The sequence below is a fragment of the Nannospalax galili genome, unplaced genomic scaffold (assembly GCF_000622305.1).
Source record: "Nannospalax galili isolate Female #2095 unplaced genomic scaffold, S.galili_v1.0 scaffold529, whole genome shotgun sequence".
Classification (NCBI taxonomy): domain Eukaryota; kingdom Metazoa; phylum Chordata; class Mammalia; order Rodentia; family Spalacidae; genus Nannospalax; species Nannospalax galili.
Genome location: NW_008360309.1, coordinates 2,451,163 through 2,471,378, shown reverse-complemented (window position 1 = coordinate 2,471,378; position 20,216 = coordinate 2,451,163). Strand labels below are relative to the sequence as shown.

Sequence of the window (20,216 nt, the reverse complement as noted above, 5' to 3'; positions counted from 1 at the left end):
CGGGTCCTCTGCAGGAGCAGCCAGTGCCCTTAACTGCTGAGCCATCTTTTCAGCCCCCCTTTTGTTTTTTGTTTTTTAATGTTTTCTAACATTTCTACATTTATTCATTTATTTGGTGTGTGTGTGGACAAATGTGCCATAGCATGCATGTATCTGTCAGAGGGCAACTTGTGGGAGTCAGTTCTCTCCTTCCATTATGTGGATCTGAGTATTGAAGTCAGGCAACAAGCACCTTAGCCTACTGAGCCATCTTGCTGGCCCACAAATAGAGTATTTAAAAAATTGTTTTTGTGGGGTCAGTGAAACATAGTTTCCACACTGCAGCCAAGACTGACCTCAGACTCAGGACAGTCCTCCTGCCTCCACCTTCCAAGTGATGGGATTATGAGACACCACAGCTGCCTTTATTTTTACTTCTTTTTTATTTTTTTCTTTTCTTTTTGAAATAGGGGCTCTCTATAGCCCTAGCTAGCCTGGAACCCATTATGTAATCCAGGCTAGCCAGGATCTCACAGAGATCTGCCTGCCTATGCCTCCCAAGTGCTGGGATTAAAGGCGTGCACCACCACACCTGGCACTTCTTTTATTTTTTGAGATAGCTTCATATAGTCCAGGCTGGCCTCCAACTTATGTTGCTGAGGCTGACCTTGAACTACTGTCCTTCTGGACCTGTCTCCAGAGTGCTAGAATTACAGGTGCATGCTACTGTGTCTGCTTTACTTCTTGTGCCTTTGAGAGGGTCTTGCTGTTACCCTAGGCTGCCTAGAATTTGTGGCCCTCTTACATTGAGGATGCCGGACTCAGGTTTGTACACCCCCCACCCCAGCTGAAAAGTAGCTTTTTAATTTTATTAAACGCCTCAGCCTTTCAAAGTCCCCTTTCACTTCCCTCTGCCATTGCTTCTTTTAGGAGGAAAGTGCTGGAAGGGAAAGACTGTCAGGCAGAAGCTCCCTGCCCTTGTCACCTGCCCAGCCCCTCAGCTCCACATTCCAAGGTACTGCTGCCTCCGTGGAAGAGGACCTTGCTACGGAGAATGACATCTCAGAGCACATGGGTGCCAGCTCAGCATCATCTGTCCAGACTCACAGAGTATCCAGCAGGCAATCAGCTGAGACTCCCATGACCCACATGGCCAGCATGGTTTACACTGAGGACTTTGAGCAGTCCTCTAGTCCCTCAGCGTTTGAGAAGTCTCTTGACAGGACACTGGACACATTGTCTCAGTTTTCTTCCAGTCTGAAGGCAGACCTTTGTCCTAGCAGACCACCCCTAGCTAGGACAAAGTGGGGCCGAGGCATGACAAGAGTTGTGAAAGAGACAGCTGTGCAGACTCTCGACCCTGCCTTCGCCTACCAGTGGACCAAGGGTAAGTGAGGGGCCTGTGGAGACTGGGGTGGCCTTGCAGTATCCTTGTGAGCCAGTGGAAAAGGGCAGGTGCCCCAGTCTTGGCTCTTGTCATAAGTCAGCTTGTAGAGGGATCTTGGCACCTCCATTTCCTCTTCCCTAGAGACAGGAAGGTGGGGATGGGACATCCCCAGAGCAAGCTAGCTAATAACACCAAGGAGCTGTGGGTCAGATTGAAAGACCTGCCAGGGCCGGGCGTGGTGGCGCACACCTTTAATCCCAGCACTCGGGAGGCAGAGGCAGGTGGATCTCTGTGAGATCGAGGTCAGCCTGGTCTACATAGTGAGTTCCAGGGCAGCTGGGGCTACAGGGATACCCTGTCTCAAAAAGAAAGACCTGCTGGAAGGCAGAAGAGCCATCCAGGCTGATTTCCAACAGTACGCATATGTACCCACACACATGTGAAACATGCAAACACAGGCATGCATACCACCTACACACACGAGAAATGGAAAAAATAAACTTGCCGTGTTGGGCATCAAGGGGAGCCCCACTTCAAACTGATAGTCAGCAGGTCAGAGGGGAAAGGAACAGGTGACTGTGGTCTAGTTCAGTGTCATGTACATGGACTAGAAAGCCCATTATCCACTCACACCTGCTTTGTCTTTGGACAGCGGGCAGCATGGCAACCATGGGACCTGTCCTGGGAGGTGCCTACGTGGACCCAGTACCTGTTGCCAGTCACGTGGTCAGTGCAGATGCCATTGAAGGTAACAGCCCAGCATGGTGGCCTGCTTCCCTACAAATTCCTGTCTATTCCTGAGGTGTGAAGCCCCTTTAATACTAGCCTCAAGAAATCTATAGGGGGTGTCATTGTTACTAGCTGACAGGCTCTTAGAGGGCAGCTTGTCAGTGGCCCAGAACCTTCTTTCTGTCTCTTGGAAAGGGATGCAAAAGTCAAAACACAGAAGGCTGGAAGTGATTCACCAGGGCTGGAGGTGCACTGCAGAGAGCCTTCACAGTGCTCACTGAATGCTCGTGACTGGGGTTCTATGCCAGTCTTGACTGAGTGCCTGAGGCCCGGGTTCCATCCCAGAAGGGGCTCAGCTCAAGTGCACATGTCATGGCACAAATTTCACAGAGAACAGGTTGGGGGAGTTGGTTCTAGCCTTCCACCATGTATGTCTTAGGGATCGAACTCAGGTTGTCAGGCTTGGCAGCAGGTACCTTTATATACCGAGCCATCTCGACAGCCTCCTTCTCTGTCTTTTTGATTGGGGAATCAGTGTGGCTATGTAGCTCAGGTTGATACTGGCCTCAGGATCTTTCTCAGATTCAGACAGTTTTTTTTTTTTTCCTTAGATCTGAAGATAATAAAGCCTACAGGTTGTGGCAAGAGGATTTCCCATCCTATTTATAATCTAATGTGGCCAGAAAGTTTCTCTATGTTAGTGGGCGGTCTTAGTGAGCATTGCAATAGGAATGGAACTTTTTATTTTTACTACATTTTACATTTTTTTTTTTTGGTCTTTTTGAGAGAGGGTCTCCCTGTAGCCCCAGCTGGCCTGGAACTCACTATGTAGACCAGGCTGGCCTTGAACTCACAGAGATCCGCCTGCCTCTGCCTCCCGAGTGCTGGGACTTAAGGCGTGTGCCACTGCACCCGGCACATAAGAAATATTTTTTTAAAAATCTTTGTTCTTCAGTATGTGAAGGTGCTTTGCAGACAATGATAGACTGGCACCATCCTTTGAAATATTCTGGAAAAAATTTCATTTTGTACCCTTTGTATGTTCAGAATGTGGCATTCTCAGAAACCCTAAAAAAAAATGAGAATAAAAAATAAACCAATTTAAAAAAAAATCTTTGTTCTTACTAGCTAGTCCCAGTTACCTGAAGTCCAAGCTCCTGAGGCAGGAGGATTGATTGAAGTCTTGTCCCTCAAAAATTGTTTTGTGATGGTGCAGGGTATGGGTGGATGTGTGTGTGTGTGTGTGGGGGGGGTCGTCTCACTATGGTCTGACACTCCAGATGTGTGTGTGGTCTCACTATGGTCTGACACTCCAGATCCTCCTGCCTCAACTCTCCTGTGTGCTGGGGTGACAGGTATGTGAGACCATTCCCAGATAGAGATTTTTCTTGAGCTCTTGGTAGGGGCTGATCTTTAATGGTTGTGTGTGGCTATTGACGTTAGTTTAGTAAAGAGAGCAGGACTCAGTGTGTGGTCCCCAGACAGCCCAGGCAAAGAGGCTGAGTGCTGGGGACTGCAGAAGGTGAGGCTCCAGTGGGGGGGGTCCATAGAGGGAGGAACATGGGGCAGGGCCGAGGGGGTAGAGGTGGCCCTTGCAGGGCCAGTGGGGGCACTGGGGAGCCCCCCAGTGACATGGCATGGGCAGCCCTGACAGCCTACAGCCCAGCTGCATTAGCGCTGAATGACATGCTGAAACAGCAGCTGAGCCTGACACAGCAGTTCATCGAGGCCAGCCGCCAGCTGCACGTGGCCCTCCTGCAGTCCCTGGACGAGGACTCCTTCCACTACCACACCCTGGAGGAAGCCAGAGAGGTGATGGCTGTTCAGCCTGTGTTCCAGGGGGTTTTGTGGGGGGATGACACCTCAGATGGAGGTACTCACCCAGGGCCACAAGGCAGCCTTGAACCCCAGGGGCCCCACACACTGGGTACTGGGTACTATGTCTTCCCCGGGATGGGTCTTAACCCCTTCTGGACCCTTTTGGACCAGTGGGCTATGGCTGCTCCAGTCTGCAGTCTTAGGAGAAGTCACCCTTCACACTCACATTTTTGACTCATGACACGTTTACTGTGTACAGACTTTTGCATCCATTTCTAGCAACACAAAAACGGATCCTATCAGCTCCTGCCGCAGTCTAAGCCACTCTGTTTATAGACAGCACTGGACTGTACGCATTGCTGTGTAGATGGGTTGTTCCACTTCACACATATTACAGTGTGTAATTCTGAAAACAATGTAATCAGACTGCCAAATTACACAGACTAAGTTTTGGCATACCCCATGTTTAGACGCCTGCTGCTTATTAAAGGTGGATATTTCACCCCATTTTATTAGTATTGCTGATTGTTTTTTTGAGACAGGGTCACTATAGCACAGGCTGGCCTGGAACTTGCCACATAGCTGAGGCTGGCCTCTAACTCCTGGACCTCTTACCTCTACCTCCTGAGTGTATTTTATTTATTTTTTGGTCTTTTTGAGACAGGGTTTCCCTGTAGCCCCAGCTGCCCTGGAACTATGTAAACCAGGCTGGCCTTGAATTCACAGAGATCCTCCTGCCTCTGCCTCCTGAGAACTGGGATCAAAGGTGTGTGCCACCACGCCTGGCTATTTTACTTTTATTAAAATGTCTGTACTACTAGCTGGTTCCCAGAACATTCTGAGCACCTGATCTGTCACCAACCTACATCCCTGGCTTTCTCCATTTTAAATCAAGATCCTAAGTCCATTCATAGTTTTTGGTTTTGTATGTAGGGCCTCCTGTAACTCTCCTATTTCAGCCCCCAGGGCGCTGGGATAACAGGCATGTGCTACCATACCCAGTGCCATCCAGGACAACTTCTTGTTCCTCTCCTTCCATTAAGTGGGTCCTGGGAGGTTGAGCTTAGGTCATGCTGGGTGGCGAGCCTTTACCCACTGAACCATCTCGCAGGCCCTCACTTTTTTTATTTTCTTGAGTGTAGCCCAGGGTTAGCTTGGAACCTGACACACACACCCGAGCCTTAGCCTCCTAAATGCTGGCATCATAGGGGTGCTGCCATGCCCAGCTCAAAGTCCACACTGAGATGACTGGCTTGCTCTCTTAACCTAGAGTGCAATGATTGTCTGGCTTGCTCTCAGAGTGTGCAGCTAGTTCACAGCTTTCCCCTGGCTCCCACTCCAGGTCATCCCAGAATGGCTTTCTTGAGCCATCGTGTTCTCAGAGTACCTTAGACACTCTCCCAAGTTAAGTCCCACCCCATCTCTCCATCTGTCCAGCACCTGTCACAAGTTTCCCACCATGTAACTTCCTGTCCTGTGTTCTACAGTACATTAGGTGCCACAGGCCCATGCCACTGACCATGGAGGCTGCCCTTCAGGAGGTGAAGGAAGAGCTACAGGTCCTACCATGTGAGTGAAGAAAGGTCTGGGGTTCCCTGTGGCCAATCCCATCTCAGTAACCACATTCCATGCTTCCAGCCCCCATCTGCCCAGCAGATGGCTGTGAAGACACATGAGGAACCAAGGCCACCCAGCAGGAATGGGAACCCTGTGAGGATGAGAACACCATGTGCCAGGACTGCTTCCCAGCCTGATGAGCCTGGCACCCTGCACATCCAGCACCCAGGAACCTGCACGGAGCAGCCTCCTCATGGCCTGCGCACCTTTCTCAACACCTGGAGAAAGCCATCTTTTAAAAAGGCTTTATTTGAAGGCAGAAACAGTCAAATCCACACGAAACAGTTAACAGCATGAGTTTATGCTGAATTTGACACATCTGAGTCGGTCACAGCTGTGGGAATCTAAATCAAAACCAAACTGTGTATTGAAAAGTCGGAGAGAACTTTGCATTTTATTGAAAAGAACATTTCAAAAGTTTCTATACAAACAATGGCACCGTGCTGCCCCTGGACCCAGCAGAGGCTCCCTCAGTCTCACCTCTCTGGTGTGGGCTGCCCCTACACTGATTGGTGTACTCGGTGCTGGTTGGGCCCTGAGTGGCAGCCACAGTAGGTGTTGGGTGAGGGAGTCTGACAGGCTCAGAACCTTTACCTAGGTCAGACAGACAGCTAATGTTTGAGGAAAAGGGTCAACAAATACAGCTATAACTGAACAAGGGAGTCAGGTTCAAATGCCCTCCCAGGGACTGGCTTAGATCAGCACTTTTTCTAAAGCAAAACCAGGTGGAACGAGAATAAAATCTGTTTTGGACTCTGCAACTCCAAGTGTTTGCTGTTCACGTTTATAGTACGGGCAGCAGCAGGCTGGCCCCAGCTTTTGTCACTGCCCAGCTGGTGTGTGGCTATCCAGCATGGCTTGAGCTGGTATTCAGGGGCTTTGCACTCTTGGTCTGGAGGAGGCTCAGACCTGACCTGGGAACCCCATGGCCCCCGGGTGGCAGGAGCTCAGGTTCCAGGCTGGAGGGTCTTGGTTTCGTGCTTGGTAAGGGGGGCTCAGGTCTGCACATCAGTCCTCCTTCTCTTCCTTCCGGGCCCCGAATGTGGAGACTGCATGAGAACCAGCTGTCATTGTCTTTCTCAGCAGGAAGCTAGCTGGGCAGGTCCCTCTGCTGGCATCACTGGCCGCCCACCTGCCCACCCAGCCTATCACTCACACTCATCCCTGGCCTTCATGCGCGCGATGAATGAGTAGCTCTTATTGCGGCGGTAGTTCTCATAGGGGTCGTCCAGGGCCACGCCCACACCCTTGTATTGGTCCCACTTATCCCGGACATCCCCGCCCTTGATGGGGTCCTGGATGCCCTGTTCTTTTGCACCAAGGCCACCAGAGCCACTCCAGCCTTGAAGGAAGAACACACATTTATAGTCACACAGGTGGCAAGGCTGTAGCCAAGCCCCTAGGGAGCCTAGTACAGGGAGCAAGCTGTTTATGAACACAGATACCTGAACCCCAGAGCCCTGCAGGCTGTCAAGTCAGAAGTACCACATCTTTCTGTGGTCACCTCTACTCCCCTAGCAGGCTGGTCTCAGGCTTGAACACTTACCCATCTTCACCAGCATCTGGTGTCCCTTGTTCTCCTCTCCAAGTCTGGAGTCTGCTATGGGAGGTGCTGAATTAGAACCCAGGCCTGCGGCAGAGCTGGAACAGAGATGGTATTTTAAAAGCAGAGGCACCGATTAAAACAGCCACCAGACCACAATATGCGGGCTCAGTTAATGTTCTGACAAGTTTTGGGGCTCTTTTGTCTGTAGCTCAGTAAAGGTCCCTGGGGTGGTTCCCACCCCACCAAAACCTTAGTGGCTGGGGCACCAGGCTGGAGTGTAAGGGGGAATGCATGGGTGGCACCCAGGCTAGAAGAGAGACCTTAACACCTCACAGCATGGCCCCAAGCCCCTGACATGCCCATCCTGGCTGGTCACCAAGGGGTCTTACGGCGGGGTAGGGCTCCGGGACCTGGAGCGGCGCCTCCTCCCTGGTGAGTAGGACTTGGACCTGGACCTGGAACGTGAGCGGCTTCTGGAGGAGCGTGAACGGCTTCGGCTTCTGTGGGGACAGTGGGTGTGGGCAGCGAAAGGGCAGGAGTACACAGCCTGGGGCCCCAGCCACCCCACCACCACCTACCTGGACCTGGAGCGCGAGGAGGAGCGGGAACGTGAGCGTGAGCGTGACCTGGAGGATGAACGTGAAGACTTGGAGGAACGTGAGCTGGAACGTGAGGACGAGCGGCCGCGGCTCTTGGATCTGCTCCGGGACCTAGATGGGCCACTGGGGAAGAGGTGCTGTGGTGAGGGCCACAGTACCACTGGCACAATGATGCCACCCCAGTGCCCTTCAGCCGGCAGCTCACCTGTTCCTCTTTTCCTGGCCTTTACGCCGCCGGGCCCGCATCTTGGCTCGGAAGAACTCATAGAGGCCGTTCTGTTCCCAGCCTTCACTGCAAGATGTATTTCCCGTGAGGCTCCAGATGCCCTCCTGAGGGCCATGGTCACTCAGCAGGAGGGACCCCCAGCCCCCAGTGCTGGCTGAGGCTCTGCTGTGCCCCCAGCCCTTTCCCCTGCAGCCACCAGGAGCCTTCAGGAGCCAGTCACTGGAGAAGCAACAAAGTGCCCAGAGATGACAGGTAGGCAGCCTCCCCCAGGTGTTTTCCAGTGACTGGAGCTGCCCTTCCCATGTGCCCAGCAGGGACACACTGCTCCAATGGCTAGATGGCACGAGGCCTTGATCTCCATGCCCTGCATCCGCATACATGGCATTCGGCACACCAGTCCTTACGTGGCACAGGTTTGAGTCTGCTGTCCTTACCTGTTCCTGGGCCTGTCATGGGAGGGTGGGCTGTAGAAGGCCTCCACGGCTGCCAGCAGCCTCTCGCTGGGCGGCATGGGGGGTGGGAGGCGGATGTCTTTGGGGTCTAGAGGCTTGTACTCATGGTCCTCCAACTGCACAAGAACACAGCTGTGGCTGGCATCCCACAGAGCCCTCCTGAGCCACCCGGGGTGTGGTTGAGGACAGGACAGCAGCAACACAGGCTCAGGGTCCTCCCTAACACCAGCGCCCTTTCCTCCCATTCTAACCTCCCTAGGGCCTGGCCCACACTCTTGGGGTGCATCACCTTCACGAGGGGGGCCATCAGCCCTGCAGGAAGATCGAAGTAGGGCACGTTGGGGACCAGGCTAGGATCATCATGGTTGATGTGAGGTGGGCCCTGCCGTCGCATGTGGGGGGGCTGCCCATTGAAGCCATGAGGGGGCGGGCCAAAGTCGGGGTGCTGGGGCCCAGCCCAGGGCGGGTGCTCATTGATCCCAGGGTGAGGCATGCGGTGACCAGGGTGGTGGTGAGGAGGTCCCATCTCTGCAAAATGGAACATAACTTAGGCCCGTGGGGACACTGATCACTGGGTGTGACAGCCCTGGAGAAGGGGGCACCAAGACGGAGACAGGGCTTAAGGGCTTGTGCGCTCAGACATGGGTCCAGCTGAGGGACTCAAATCAGAAGAGGCTTGGGAGGCCACCGGAGCAGCCCAGCAGCGTCACCAAGAATATGCTGAGGTCCTCCCCATCCCTATCAACACAGAGGAGCCAGCCTCCGTGGGCTTTACAGCACAGCCAAAGTGGGGCCAACACAGTAACCCCAAGAGGCAATGAAGAAACAGGCCAAGAACAGCCTTGGCAGGGAGTGAAAACAGTGTTTCAGGGCAGGTGACAAAGTAAAGGACCTTGGAGAAAGAAGCAAGTCCCGTCCTGCCTCTCCCGGCCTCAAGGTACTTCAAGTGCTTCTAGCTGGTGCCTGAAGACAGGCACATAGGGCTTGGCTCCTGGCACATGACTCCTGATCCAGGTGATGAGGACAGAAGTGGGATCTATCCTTTTGGCACTGTGCCTGCCACCTCTACAGGCACTAGGCAGCACAGTAGAGGCTTACTGGCTGGCCAGTCCCACACCTCTTCTGGCCCTACCAGACCTTGCCTTGCCATCCCCGACTCACCTGCTGGGAAGTCCCCCTGGGGGTAGTCAAAACGATGAGGGTATGGTGGCCGCTCGAAAGGGTGGCGTGGGGGGAAGTCATCCTGCATGAAGCGGGGAGGGAAGCGGTTGAAGTTGTGGGGGTGTGGCGGCTGGTTGAACTGAGGGTGCTGCTGGTGTGGTGGGAAGGGTCCTCGGAAATGGGGTGGCCGTTGCATGCGGAAGGGCGGCTCTCGCTGGGCACCACCCCAGGGTGGTGGCTCATGCTGGTTGTTCCAGGGACCCTCAAACTGGCTGTTCCAGTTGGGGTCTGGCTGGTTGTTCCAGGGTGCATCTCGCTGGCCATTCCAGCCAGGGTCTCCACGCTGCTCACCCCACATGCCCTCGTGGCTGTTGTTCCAGGGTGGGCAGTGGGGTGGTCCGCCCTGGTGGTGTGGGTACGGGGGCTGCTCGGGTGGCTGCAAGGCAAAACACAGACGTGAGCCAGGAGTCTGGCCTACAGTCACTTGCCCAACCACCACACCTACAACCTCATGCCTTAAAGCTGTCTTGGCCACTGGAGCTGCTGTGTCTGCAGGAAGACCAAAGTGCCCTCCTCCCCAGTGTGTGACAGTGATACCAGCTCCATAGTGGAACACAGCAGGGGAGCATCTTGTACCAAGTCTCCCAACACCTCAGCACACTGGGCCCAGGATCCCTGAGCCACTCTGCTCTCTGTATCATGTCCCTTGTTCAGGCCACAGCCTGAGGTCAACAAAAGCACCTGCCCTTGTATCCTTACCCCCCATGCTAGGACAACAGCTGTCTGTGGCCTGAAGATGTCCCCAGCACTGCAGGAGCAGGCACGGACAAGGCCAAGAAGCCCCTTAAGCCTGGAAGCAAGCTGCACCAGCCATACCTACTGGTGGGATGCTCCCTCCCCAGGGCTTCCAGAGCCCTATCTCCCAATAGAAGGAATGACCTCTAAGTGTGCTGGACACCATGAGGCAGGCACAGCCAGCTCCCAGGGCTTTTAGTGGGGCCCATGCATTAGTCCCAGGAGAACCTCAAACTCAATCCTCCTGCCTAAATCTCCCAAGCATGCTCCACTTCACCTGCGCCCAATTCCATTTTTCTGTTTTGTAGAGCCAGGGATAGACTCTGGGGCCTTGCCCTCTACCCCGGCTATTAGCCAGGCCCCTAGATCTTCTAAATCTTTGGAGTTAAGGCCTCAGTTTCCCCATCTCTCTCAGAGGTTCCCACCCACCAGACTGAGAGCTGACACTAGGAAGTGGGTGCTATCTATGGGGGATGTACAATCTCACGTCAAGTGAATGCTCTGGTCTAAGGCTGAGGACTGGGGAGCTCAGAAACTTAACTTGCAATCCTCGGTCCAGAACCGAGTCCCTGGTACCCTCATGTGTTGCCCACAGTCAATAGGAAAGCCACACTCAACGGACAAGCAAAGCCTCACTGAAAAACTTCAGGACCATACCCAGTTGCACCCTGCAAACTCCAGGACATTCCTGGTTACTCACTAGACACTGTACCCAGTGACCCCTGCCTTGGCATAGAGGCACGTGAAGTCCTATGGCAATGCAGCTTCTATCTGTGGCCTTCTGGAGAAGCCCACAGCTCTAACCTGCTGAAGGACCTGCAAGATGCACTAGCTGAGACAGGTGGAGGATGGTCCTGAGAGGCCTGACCCATGGCAGCAGGGAACATACTAAGGCTTCACTGTCCCCACAGTCACTATGGCTGCCCCTGCCTGCTACCCACAGGATCTCATTAGGTGCTATGGATGGAACCCTGGGTCCATACAGATGTTGAGCAGGAGCTTCACTCAAATGCCTCCCACAGGTTTCAGGAAGTACCTGCTGCTGGCCCCAAGGGGCAACAGGGTGTGGCTGATCAAACCAGGGAGGCTTGTTGGGCGGAATCTGCTCATGTGGCCCTGGACCCCGGGGGCCTGCAGCTGCAGGATCCTGGACACCTCCTGCAGTGTCGTACTCTGAAGATCCAGGCATCTGGATGGGAGGCTTGCTGTCATCTAAACCCAGGCAACAGGCAGCAAGGTGGCAAGTCAGCAAAGAAGCCTGTTCAGCTTCTAGCAACCACCCGAGCCAGCACAGACCGGGTTGTCCTCCTTCCTGAGAGCCCACACTGAAAGCTGCCACAACCTTCACCACTACCACGGTCACCACTCTCCTCTAGGCAGGGGACCCAAGAAAAGGATTTTCTCACTGTGCATGACATGTACCTGTTTTTGTCCATAATTTTCTAAACTATGGATTTTAAAACTAACTCCCTGTGTGGCATATGTGTGGAGGTAAGAGGCCATCTGGGAGTAGGGTCCCCTTGCACTGAGGTAATTAGGGACGAGACAGGTCATCAGGCTGTGTAAGCCCCTCTGCCTCCTAAGCCATCTCAACACCCACCTTCCACTGAGCCTGGGCTCACTGATTCAGTTATGCTAGGGCCAGTGAGATCCCAGGAGCTGCCCATCTTTGCCTCCCACAGCACTGGAACTATAGACATGTGCCACTGCACCCAGCTTTTTTGGGGGTTCTTCTTGAGACAGGCTTGAGGCTTGAGGTAGCCCCAACTGGCCTCGAACTCACAAAGCTCTGCCTGCCTCTGCCTCCCGAGTGCTGGGATTAAAGGCATGCGCCACCATGCCCGGCCATTTATTTATTTATTTTTTGTCTTTTTGAGGCAGGGTCTCTCTGGAGCCCCAGCTGGCCTGGAACTTTGTAGACCAGGCTGGCCCGCGGTGCACCCAGCTTTTTACAGGAATGGTAGGGATTCAAACTGAGATCCTTATGCTTTCATGACAAGCACTTTACTGACCGAGCCATCTCTCTAGCCCCAATTAAGAATGCTGAATCTGGCCAGGCGTGGTAGCACACGCCTTTAGTCCCACCACTTGGGAGGCCATAGGCAGGCGATCTCTGTGAGTTCCAGGCCAACTGGGACTACAGGGAGACCCTGTCTCTGAAAAACCAAAAAAAAAAAAAAGAATTAATCTGGAATTTTAAATCTGACTTTTTTGCTATTTAGTTTGGGGGATTTTAGACAGGGTCTTACTACATAGCCCAGACTGGCCTTGAACTCCTGTGTCTTTGTGCTTCAGGCTCAGTGCTCAGATCACAGGTATCACTAGCACAAAGGGCTGGACCTATTTTGAGAGCTTCTGACCCCAATTTCCTGAGTGCAGAGATGACACATAAACCACCATGTTCAGCCATTTTAGACCTTACTCAGGTTCCGTATTTCCATGTCTTTGCTCAGAAATGTCCTTTATGTACATATACATGTGCTAACACAATAGATATTGGATACAGACCTGTCAATATACGTGTATGTTTAGAGCTACACTAGAATCCAAGGCCCTGGACCACACCTTTAATCCTGTACCTTGCCCCGAGATCATAGCTGTCCTGCCTTCCTCTATTCTGGGAATGAGTAGACTGCTGGGAGTTTTTACCTGGCCTGGGCTTGTAAGCAGATCAAACCTAGTTCAGCAGTGGGTGTTGGCTATGGAGCTGGCCATATTCAAGAAGTGTGGTTTCTGCCACATTCAGGACAACCAGCCTCAAGGGGAGGGAGCCTCCTACCTGGCTGGGTGGTGGGTGGGATGACAGGGGCAGGTGCTGGGGCAGGGGGAGGTGCGGGTGGTGGAGGTGTGGCCTTCACTTCAGCTTCCATCTGTGGCATCTGAATCTGTGGTGGTGGCTGCTGCTGCTGCTGCTGCTGCTGCTGCTGCTGCTGCTGCTGCTGCTGCTGCTGTTGCTGCTGCTGCTGCTGGGCCAGGGTGCTGACGAACTCCTCGTGTTGCGTCTTGAGGCTCTGGATCTGCTGCTGGAAGGCCAGCTGCACAGGCTGTACCACCGAGGAATACTCGCTGATGAGGGTAGCCTGGCAGAGAGAGGAGCGCTGCCACTCAGGATGCCACCCAAGGGTGTGGGATCCGGCCTCAGATTTGGCAATGAGGAAGGCAATGTGGGTAGGCTAGAACTTCCTGGTTCTGGGCTCAGGTGACCCAGCCTGGCTCTGGGCAAGTCAACACCCTTGGAGTCTCTCCTGTAGGTAGGCACTGCAGGAGCCCCACCTCTGTGGTTCCATGAAACACTGCAAGAAGTGTGTATGGGAGGTGGGTGGCTTACCTGGTATTGGCCGAGCCCCAGGGCTGGGCTCTGCAGCTGCTGAATGATGGAATCATCGAAGTAGCCGTTCTTCTCCCAGAGCTGCAGGAGCTGGGCGCAGAGAGGTATGTTAGGCAGAGCCCTGTCCATGGCAGTCCCACCCTGCCCTACCCCTGCTGGTCTCCCCTGCACCCTTGTACCCGGGCGATCTTCTGCTGCTTGTCCTCTTCCACAGCAAGGAAGCTGGTGCAGTAGATGGGTACCACCACCTTTTGCAAGGCAGCCAGCAGTTCCCGGGCCTGCTTGCGCTGGCTGTGAGGGAGAGACCTTCCACGCATCAGGGCCCTGGGGCCACACGCCCATTACCATGCAGCTCCAGCCACAGCACCCTCTCTCCTTCTCAGCAAATCGTCCCCCACTGCAGCAGGGTGATGGCTGGACTCCCTATAAGGCCCATGTAGGCGCCTGGTTTGGGGAGATAGCTGGAGGAGAATGCACACCCCAGGGCCATTCAGGAGGCCTTCACTGTCAGAAGGTCCTGGTAGGGAAGGACACAAAGCCCATATGAGCCCGTGTACATAAAGGCTGTGAGAGGACTGTGGGGTCAGGACCTTGTCACTGTGCACAGGAACATGTTTCAACAGTCTCTCAGGGGAGTACCCAGCCCCACAGGCCCACCAAGTAGAGCTACCTGCCATCTAACAACCCTATGGAGGCTGGAATTGGCTCAGGGTGCAGCACTTGCCTGCCATGTGCAAGTTCCAGGGTTCTACGCCCAGTGCCACAGGGAAAAAAGGCGGGAAGGGAAAAGGAAACCAAAGAGCCTAGGAAGACTGCAGAAGCCATAGAATGCTACAGCTGTCAAATGCAGTGGCCCCTGACTTCTGCATGGCTGTGGCTCAGCAGATTGGCCACATGCAAAGCCAGGAAAGGTGCAGGAAGAGACTCCGTGAACCCTACTGGGCTTTGTGAGTCAAGGTGAATGCAGTCTGTGGAAGTCAGAGAGGGAGGCCATGTGAACAAAGGCTCTATACCCAGAGGCAGGAATAAGCCGGCAAGAGGGCAGGGGGCAGAAAGAAGGGTGAGGCAGCGAGGGCTGTGTGCACAGGAGACATCGGGGGAGGACCCCGGCTGGCTGCATGCCCAGGAGACTGGCAAGTCCCAGGGAGGAAAAGGTCAAGCCAGCTCTCTCCTGCACTCATGGGAGCCATGTGCTCCATCAGCCAGAGGCGTCCTGGCTGACAGTCATGCACAAAAACAGGCAGGGCAGCCAGCCTTGCCAATCGGCTAATCTGGCTAGCATCAGCTTGCCTGTCTGGCTAGCATGAGTCTCCTGCACCGGCCTCTGGCCATGGCCCGGGTTTCTTCAATCAACCACACCAATTGGCTATGGGGAGGCTGGGGCCATGGTATGAAGGAGCCAAGGATTAATGGGGCAGAGGATAGCAAAAGTGGCCCCTTGGGTGTGTCAACACAGAGGGATGCCCACGATTTAGCAGAGGGGTGGGGTAGGGGGGAGGGTGACACACAGGCAGACACAGGCAATGGAACCCAAGGCCCAGTGGCTCAGTATTCGAATGTAGTATACATCAGGTGGATAATGGGGGCTGGCTGCAGGGTCAGGAGGGCCATGGAGCTCACCAGTGGTGTAGCACATCGTTGATCAGGTAGATGAGGTGCAGCCGCAGTTCAAAGTGTGCTCCATCAGCCGTAATGCGGTTGCGCAGGTGGCCTGCCATCAGTTCGCAGTGTGGTGGGGACTTAGCATTGCTGAACATCCAGTTCTTCCCAGCCTGGGATAGTCAGGCCCTGGTGAGTGGTGGCCAGGTTGGGGAAAGAAGCCCTACCTCCACCCCGCATCGTGTGTGAGCAGGCCGTGCAGAGCTCACCGAGATGGCATCTTTGGTGCAGGTGTCAATGATGGGCTGCAGTAAGCTGTCAAACTCTGTCATGTCCAGCTGTGTCTCCTCAAGAAGTTTTTGCATTTGCTGCTCTACTGCATGCGCCACGGCGGATGTCACTTGCTCCTAGGAAGGGACAGGAAGGGTGAGAGGCCTACACAGGGAGTTCTGACAGACATATTGGGTCTGTCCGGAGGGTCTGCCAAGGACTGTAACAACCATCCCCATGAGGGCTAAGGCAGAGGACAGAGCAGGATGAGATGACTGGGTGACATCGCAGGCCTCTGCACACAGAAGGGGAAGCCATGGACAACGGTGCCGGAGAACTGACTAAACCATGGCAAGGACGGGGAGAGATGGGCACGGATAGCCAGCACAGAGGGCAGCCTGCAGAGACACAGGCCCAAAACAACAAAAAGAAACCAACCCGCTGGCCCTGCCTTTAACCTCAGCACTCAGGAGGCAGAGGCGGGCAGATCTCTGGGAGAGCAAGGCCAGCCTGGTCTACAAAGAGAGTTCTAAGCCAGCTGAGGCTTCAGGGAAACCCTATCTCAAACAAAAAGAGACAACCAAAAATATAAAACACCCCAGTAATTAACCAAACAAAAAACCAAATTCCACAGCCAGCAAGCTGCTAAGAGGCCAGTTTCGGTGCCCAAGGCCACGCCTTTGACTAGGGCAAACACCCCTGTGTGGTGACAGTCATGACAGGGTGGCCCCATGTGGGTCTCCCCCTCTTGTTTCTGGTGGTTCATTCTAGAAATGGTGAAAGTAGCAGCCTGACAGAAATGGACAAAATCATCCTACAATCTGAGTCTGCCGGGCACCTCCATCAGATGGTGGCATCCACTGTGGACACTCTGGTCCACCTGGAAGGTGACCCCAGGGGCACAGGCATCCATTCATGGGAACCAGCTTGGAGCCCAGGACTGGGGTGGTTGAGGGTACAGCCTGGTTGACAGTGGGTGCCCAGGCCCGGCAGAGGGTTGTACCTGGCGCAGGGCCAGCAAGTGCTGTTCCTGCTGCTGGAGATTCCACTGGCTCTGCTGGATCAGCTCATCCACAGAAGGGGTGCCCTGGGCTGGTGCAATGGGTGTCGTGGGAGCCAGCGGAGGCTGCGGCAGTGGGGGAAGGGATGCGGCTGGCTCCAGCTCCGGGGCCTGCTGCTTGCAGATGACTAGCAGAGGAGAAATGGGTTGTATGAGGCCATGGCTGGCCCCAGGTGTCCCCTCAGCCATGGGCACACTAAGCCTCTGAGGAGGGCCTGGTGTAGCTACAATAGATACAACACTGTGGGTGTGCCACTGCCCCTACCCCCACCCCACCCACTGGGCACCATCGTCACCACTGCCCTGCCTGGCCCCCGCCCCGGCTCCTGAATCTCCTCTTCACTACCTTGCTGCCAATGCTACCAGATCCTTCTCTAGTATCCCTGCAGCACAGGCTGAACCTGCCCACTTTCCATCTCACTTAGGCCTAAGTTAATGTGTAACGATGCGGTCCTCTCCTGGGGATGTCTCTGACCTGTGCCACTGTCCCCTAACATGCCCCTCACCTTGGCAGCTTGGTCAGCACACTGGGCGCCTGCAGCCCCAAGACAGGGTGCTCCCACTCCCTGCCTCACCCTCTGGTAACCTTGCCTATGCCTATAGGTAGCCCTATGCAAGGGAACCTTCTGCGTTTGGATTCCATCCAGCTTGGGCTACCAGCGACACAGCAGTTCAGTGGCAGATGACTGAGGCAGTCATGTGCCCTAATTCTGGCCAGAGAGTCTTCAGGTAAAGGTCCCTGCTTACAGGGGGGATAAGAGGGCCTGCCTGGTTCCAAATGAACATGACCATACTCTATGAGAGGCCCCAAGGCTTACCTCAGAGGAATGGCTTTTGAACAAAGCCAAAAAAAGTAGTAAGAGGTGGAAGGTGGCAGGTGCCACCAGGGCCCACAGCTGGTTACTGTCCACAAATATCTAGGCCTGAGTAGTACCCCATGGTCTGCCTAGTTTGAGTTCTGGAACCCACTCTCCCAGGGATGAACCTCTGCCTCCCCATGGAGCCAGTGCCATGGATTCCTGCTCACTGACCACATGGTCCAGCTTTGCACAGGCTGCTCAAGGTCATCACGCTGCCTCTCAGCCCATCTAGATGCCCACTCCTGCACCCCCCATTCACCTCCAAGCATGGCATAGCAATCCACTGGTGTTATGCCCCTCACCCCAACCAGTGGCATGGTATCATTAAGTCAGCCACCATGCCCACTCTTCAATGTCCCTGCTGCAACGTCCCTGGGTGACAGCTATGGGAAGGGCAAGTAGCATGTGGGCATCTTACCACAGTGGGCATCTTACCACAGTAGACTTTTGTTGTACTCTACAAACACATGAGGCCACAGCACAGGCCAACTGGAAATTTTAAGGGTTAACTCACTACTGGTCCTTCACCGTGGAGTTTGCAGAGAACAATCCTGAGGCTTAGTGTTAAAATACTGGGTTAGGAGCTGGAAAGATGGGTCACTACTGGAGTGCTCTCGTTGAGGACTCGGGTTTGGTTCCCAGAACCCACAAGGTGGCTAATAATGATCTGTAACTCCAGTTCCAGGGGGTCTGATGCCCTCTTTCACCCTCTACGGACAGGCTACACCAGGCGAAGCATTCATGGTGGTGTCTCCTACAGAAGGCACCTCCTATCCCACCGTCATTGTTATAGGCACTCTCCTTTCCCTGCTGTGGCCCAACATGTGACTGTTAAGCTGGAAAGGGTAGGCACTGGCTTCCTGTGCAATTCCCAGGGGCATTTATGCCACGGCCAAACCCCCTTCCTGTTATGCCCACTCCTGCACCCTCCTCATCCATCCCCAAGAGGTTGTGCCCTTAGCCCCACCTACCCCCATGTCTACTCTAACCCACCTAAGTAATTCCCACCTTACCATCAACCACTCCTGCAACTGCTAATCTATGGAGCCTCCCTCCCTCCACTCCAGCCTGTCCTCCATCATGCTGGAAGCCATCTCAAACCATCTTGTGACTTTCCACTGCTTTAGAAGCAGTTATAAACTTGGTGTTCTGGGACTAAGGAAGATCACTCTAGAGACACATAAGGACAAAGGACACCCTGCTGGCGATTTCAGACAGCCAAACCCACCAAATCTAAATGGGAACCAGAGACAAAAGATACCAGCTCACCTCGGTATCCAACACTCCAGATCAAAGCCACCCAATGCACATGCTGTGCTCCAGGTGCTGGGGTCCTCTTTGCACACACAGCTTCTTCAAGACCCTGAGCTCTGCGGAGTCCTAGTCTGCCTGCCTGCCTTACAAACTTCCTACCAATCACTCGCAATACATTGTTAGGGTGCAACACACACCCAAAGAGGGTCTGGTTGGGCTCAGGGACTGTGGCTCAGGATCCATCAGCTTTCAATGTCCACTTACTCATTTCAACAGGTTATCCAGAAGTTGGGGATCCACCCCGGATGTGACTGATGTGGGTCCTGCCCTCAGAGCCTCTACCGGATCTGTTGATATCTCTTAATTGCAGCCCAGCAGAGCCGGGCTTGGGGCTCCCACCTGTAACCCCAGCACCTGGGAGGCTGAGGCAGGAGGATTACTGCAAGTTGGAAGCTACAGTATGAGACCTTGTCTCAAAACAATCAAAAGCTGGCTGTGCTTCCTAACTCCACCTTAAATGTCCAATACCAACTACATGAACATCATGAAACTAGTCACAAAAACTAAAGCCCAGAGGAACAGTTCTTTTTTGATCTATGTCACTGAGATGCACAGAAACTTCACTAGACTCTTGAGCCCGAGAAGGCCAGACAGTCCCCGCCCCGCTCTACTTCCCGCAGACAGCCAGCTTCTTTTCTCTCCAAAGACAATCCAGGGATCCCTGATGGGAGCCCAGGAAGTGGACCTTTAACCTCCTCTAGGACACAGGGACACCGCAGAAGGAACCGCGGAGGACCAGTTGCCCAGTACAGAGGTTTGAAACATTATGCCACCCCGAGGAAAGAGGACCCCGAGCAAGGGCATCGCGGCGAAAGGTGGCCGAGGCCGGCGGGACTCACGCTGCTGCTGCTCAAGGGCTAGCTTGCACTTGTAGTAACTGTAGAACTCGCCTCCGAACAAAAACGAGAATTTCGGGTTGTCCTTCTGCTTCTCCATCGTCATCTTCTCGAACTCGGGCCCGTTGCGAGCCACGAACTGAGCGAGCTTGTCGATGACATTTCGAAGCTCTTGGTCTGCAGGACAGAGGAAAAACCGTTAGCGGGGACCACCGGGACCAGGGACGGCGCAGTCCCAGCCCCCGAGCCCGGGCCGGGGTCCAGGGGCGGGCCGCGGCCAGACGGCGGCTGTACGGGTCCCGACTGGGGCCATGCGCGCGCTCTGGGAACACGGGACCCGCGGGAGAGGCCGCAGGCGGAGCGGAGGTCGCGGCGCGCCCCCACCAGGACTCGGACAGGCGCAGCCGGCCGCCGGGGTCATGCGGGAAGCGTCCAGCGGCCTGTGTTCCGGGATGGGTCTCACCGTCCGGCGGCAGCGGCATCTCCATGGCTGCGACCGCGGGGAACGTCCTCCGGCGCCTCACGATCGGCCACCAGCGCCGACCGCGGAAGCCGGCCGGAAGTGGCGCGAAGGGAACTGTTTACGACGGCCTTACGGGCCGCTGCGTTGCGCCATTTACGGCCGTCGCTGGGAAACCCC

At 54.6% G+C, this 20,216-nt stretch overlaps 2 protein-coding genes across 9 annotated transcripts in view; one reads left to right on the top strand and one right to left on the bottom strand.

Annotated features, from left to right (window-relative positions):
- CUNH19orf44 (chromosome unknown C19orf44 homolog) overlaps positions 1 to 6,291 on the top strand; it is a 17,078-nt gene extending 10,787 nt beyond the window's left edge. For 2 of the 6 annotated variants that reach the window (XM_029559380.1, XM_029559379.1), the window contains exons 5-9: positions 910 to 1,366; positions 2,019 to 2,114; positions 3,741 to 3,907; positions 5,401 to 5,482; positions 5,530 to 6,291. In XM_029559380.1, the coding sequence (XP_029415240.1) occupies positions 910 to 1,366; positions 2,019 to 2,114; positions 3,741 to 3,907; positions 5,401 to 5,482; positions 5,530 to 5,579 (852 nt within the window). In that variant the 3' untranslated portion in view covers positions 5,580 to 6,291. Of the gene's footprint in view, positions 1 to 909; positions 1,367 to 2,018; positions 2,115 to 2,706; positions 2,947 to 3,740; positions 3,908 to 5,400 lie in introns of those variants that run through there. The other 4 variants (XM_008824653.3, XM_008824652.3, XM_008824654.3 and 1 more) reach the window with 4 other exon arrangements.
- On the bottom strand, positions 5,906 to 20,216 carry Cherp (calcium homeostasis endoplasmic reticulum protein). 3 transcript variants are annotated; one of them, XM_008824658.3, is made up of 18 exons: positions 20,040 to 20,216; positions 19,580 to 19,753; positions 16,510 to 16,694; positions 15,506 to 15,643; positions 15,258 to 15,409; positions 13,817 to 13,928; positions 13,638 to 13,727; positions 13,089 to 13,389; positions 11,346 to 11,521; positions 9,515 to 9,950; positions 8,643 to 8,881; positions 8,336 to 8,469; positions 7,881 to 7,967; positions 7,655 to 7,798; positions 7,466 to 7,576; positions 7,077 to 7,171; positions 6,687 to 6,872; positions 5,906 to 6,579 (listed from the first exon to the last, which is right to left on the bottom strand). In XM_008824658.3, the coding sequence occupies exons 1-18, from the start codon at positions 20,062 to 20,064 to the stop codon at positions 6,539 to 6,541; spliced, it is 2,826 nt and encodes a 941-aa protein (XP_008822880.1). In that variant the 5' UTR covers positions 20,065 to 20,216; the 3' UTR covers positions 5,906 to 6,538. The 3 variants fall into 3 exon arrangements, with proteins under 3 accessions (XP_008822880.1, XP_008822878.1, XP_008822879.1); XM_008824656.3 differs by having other exon boundaries at positions 13,817 to 13,961; positions 20,040 to 20,211; XM_008824657.3 differs by having other exon boundaries at positions 7,487 to 7,576; positions 13,817 to 13,961; positions 20,040 to 20,188.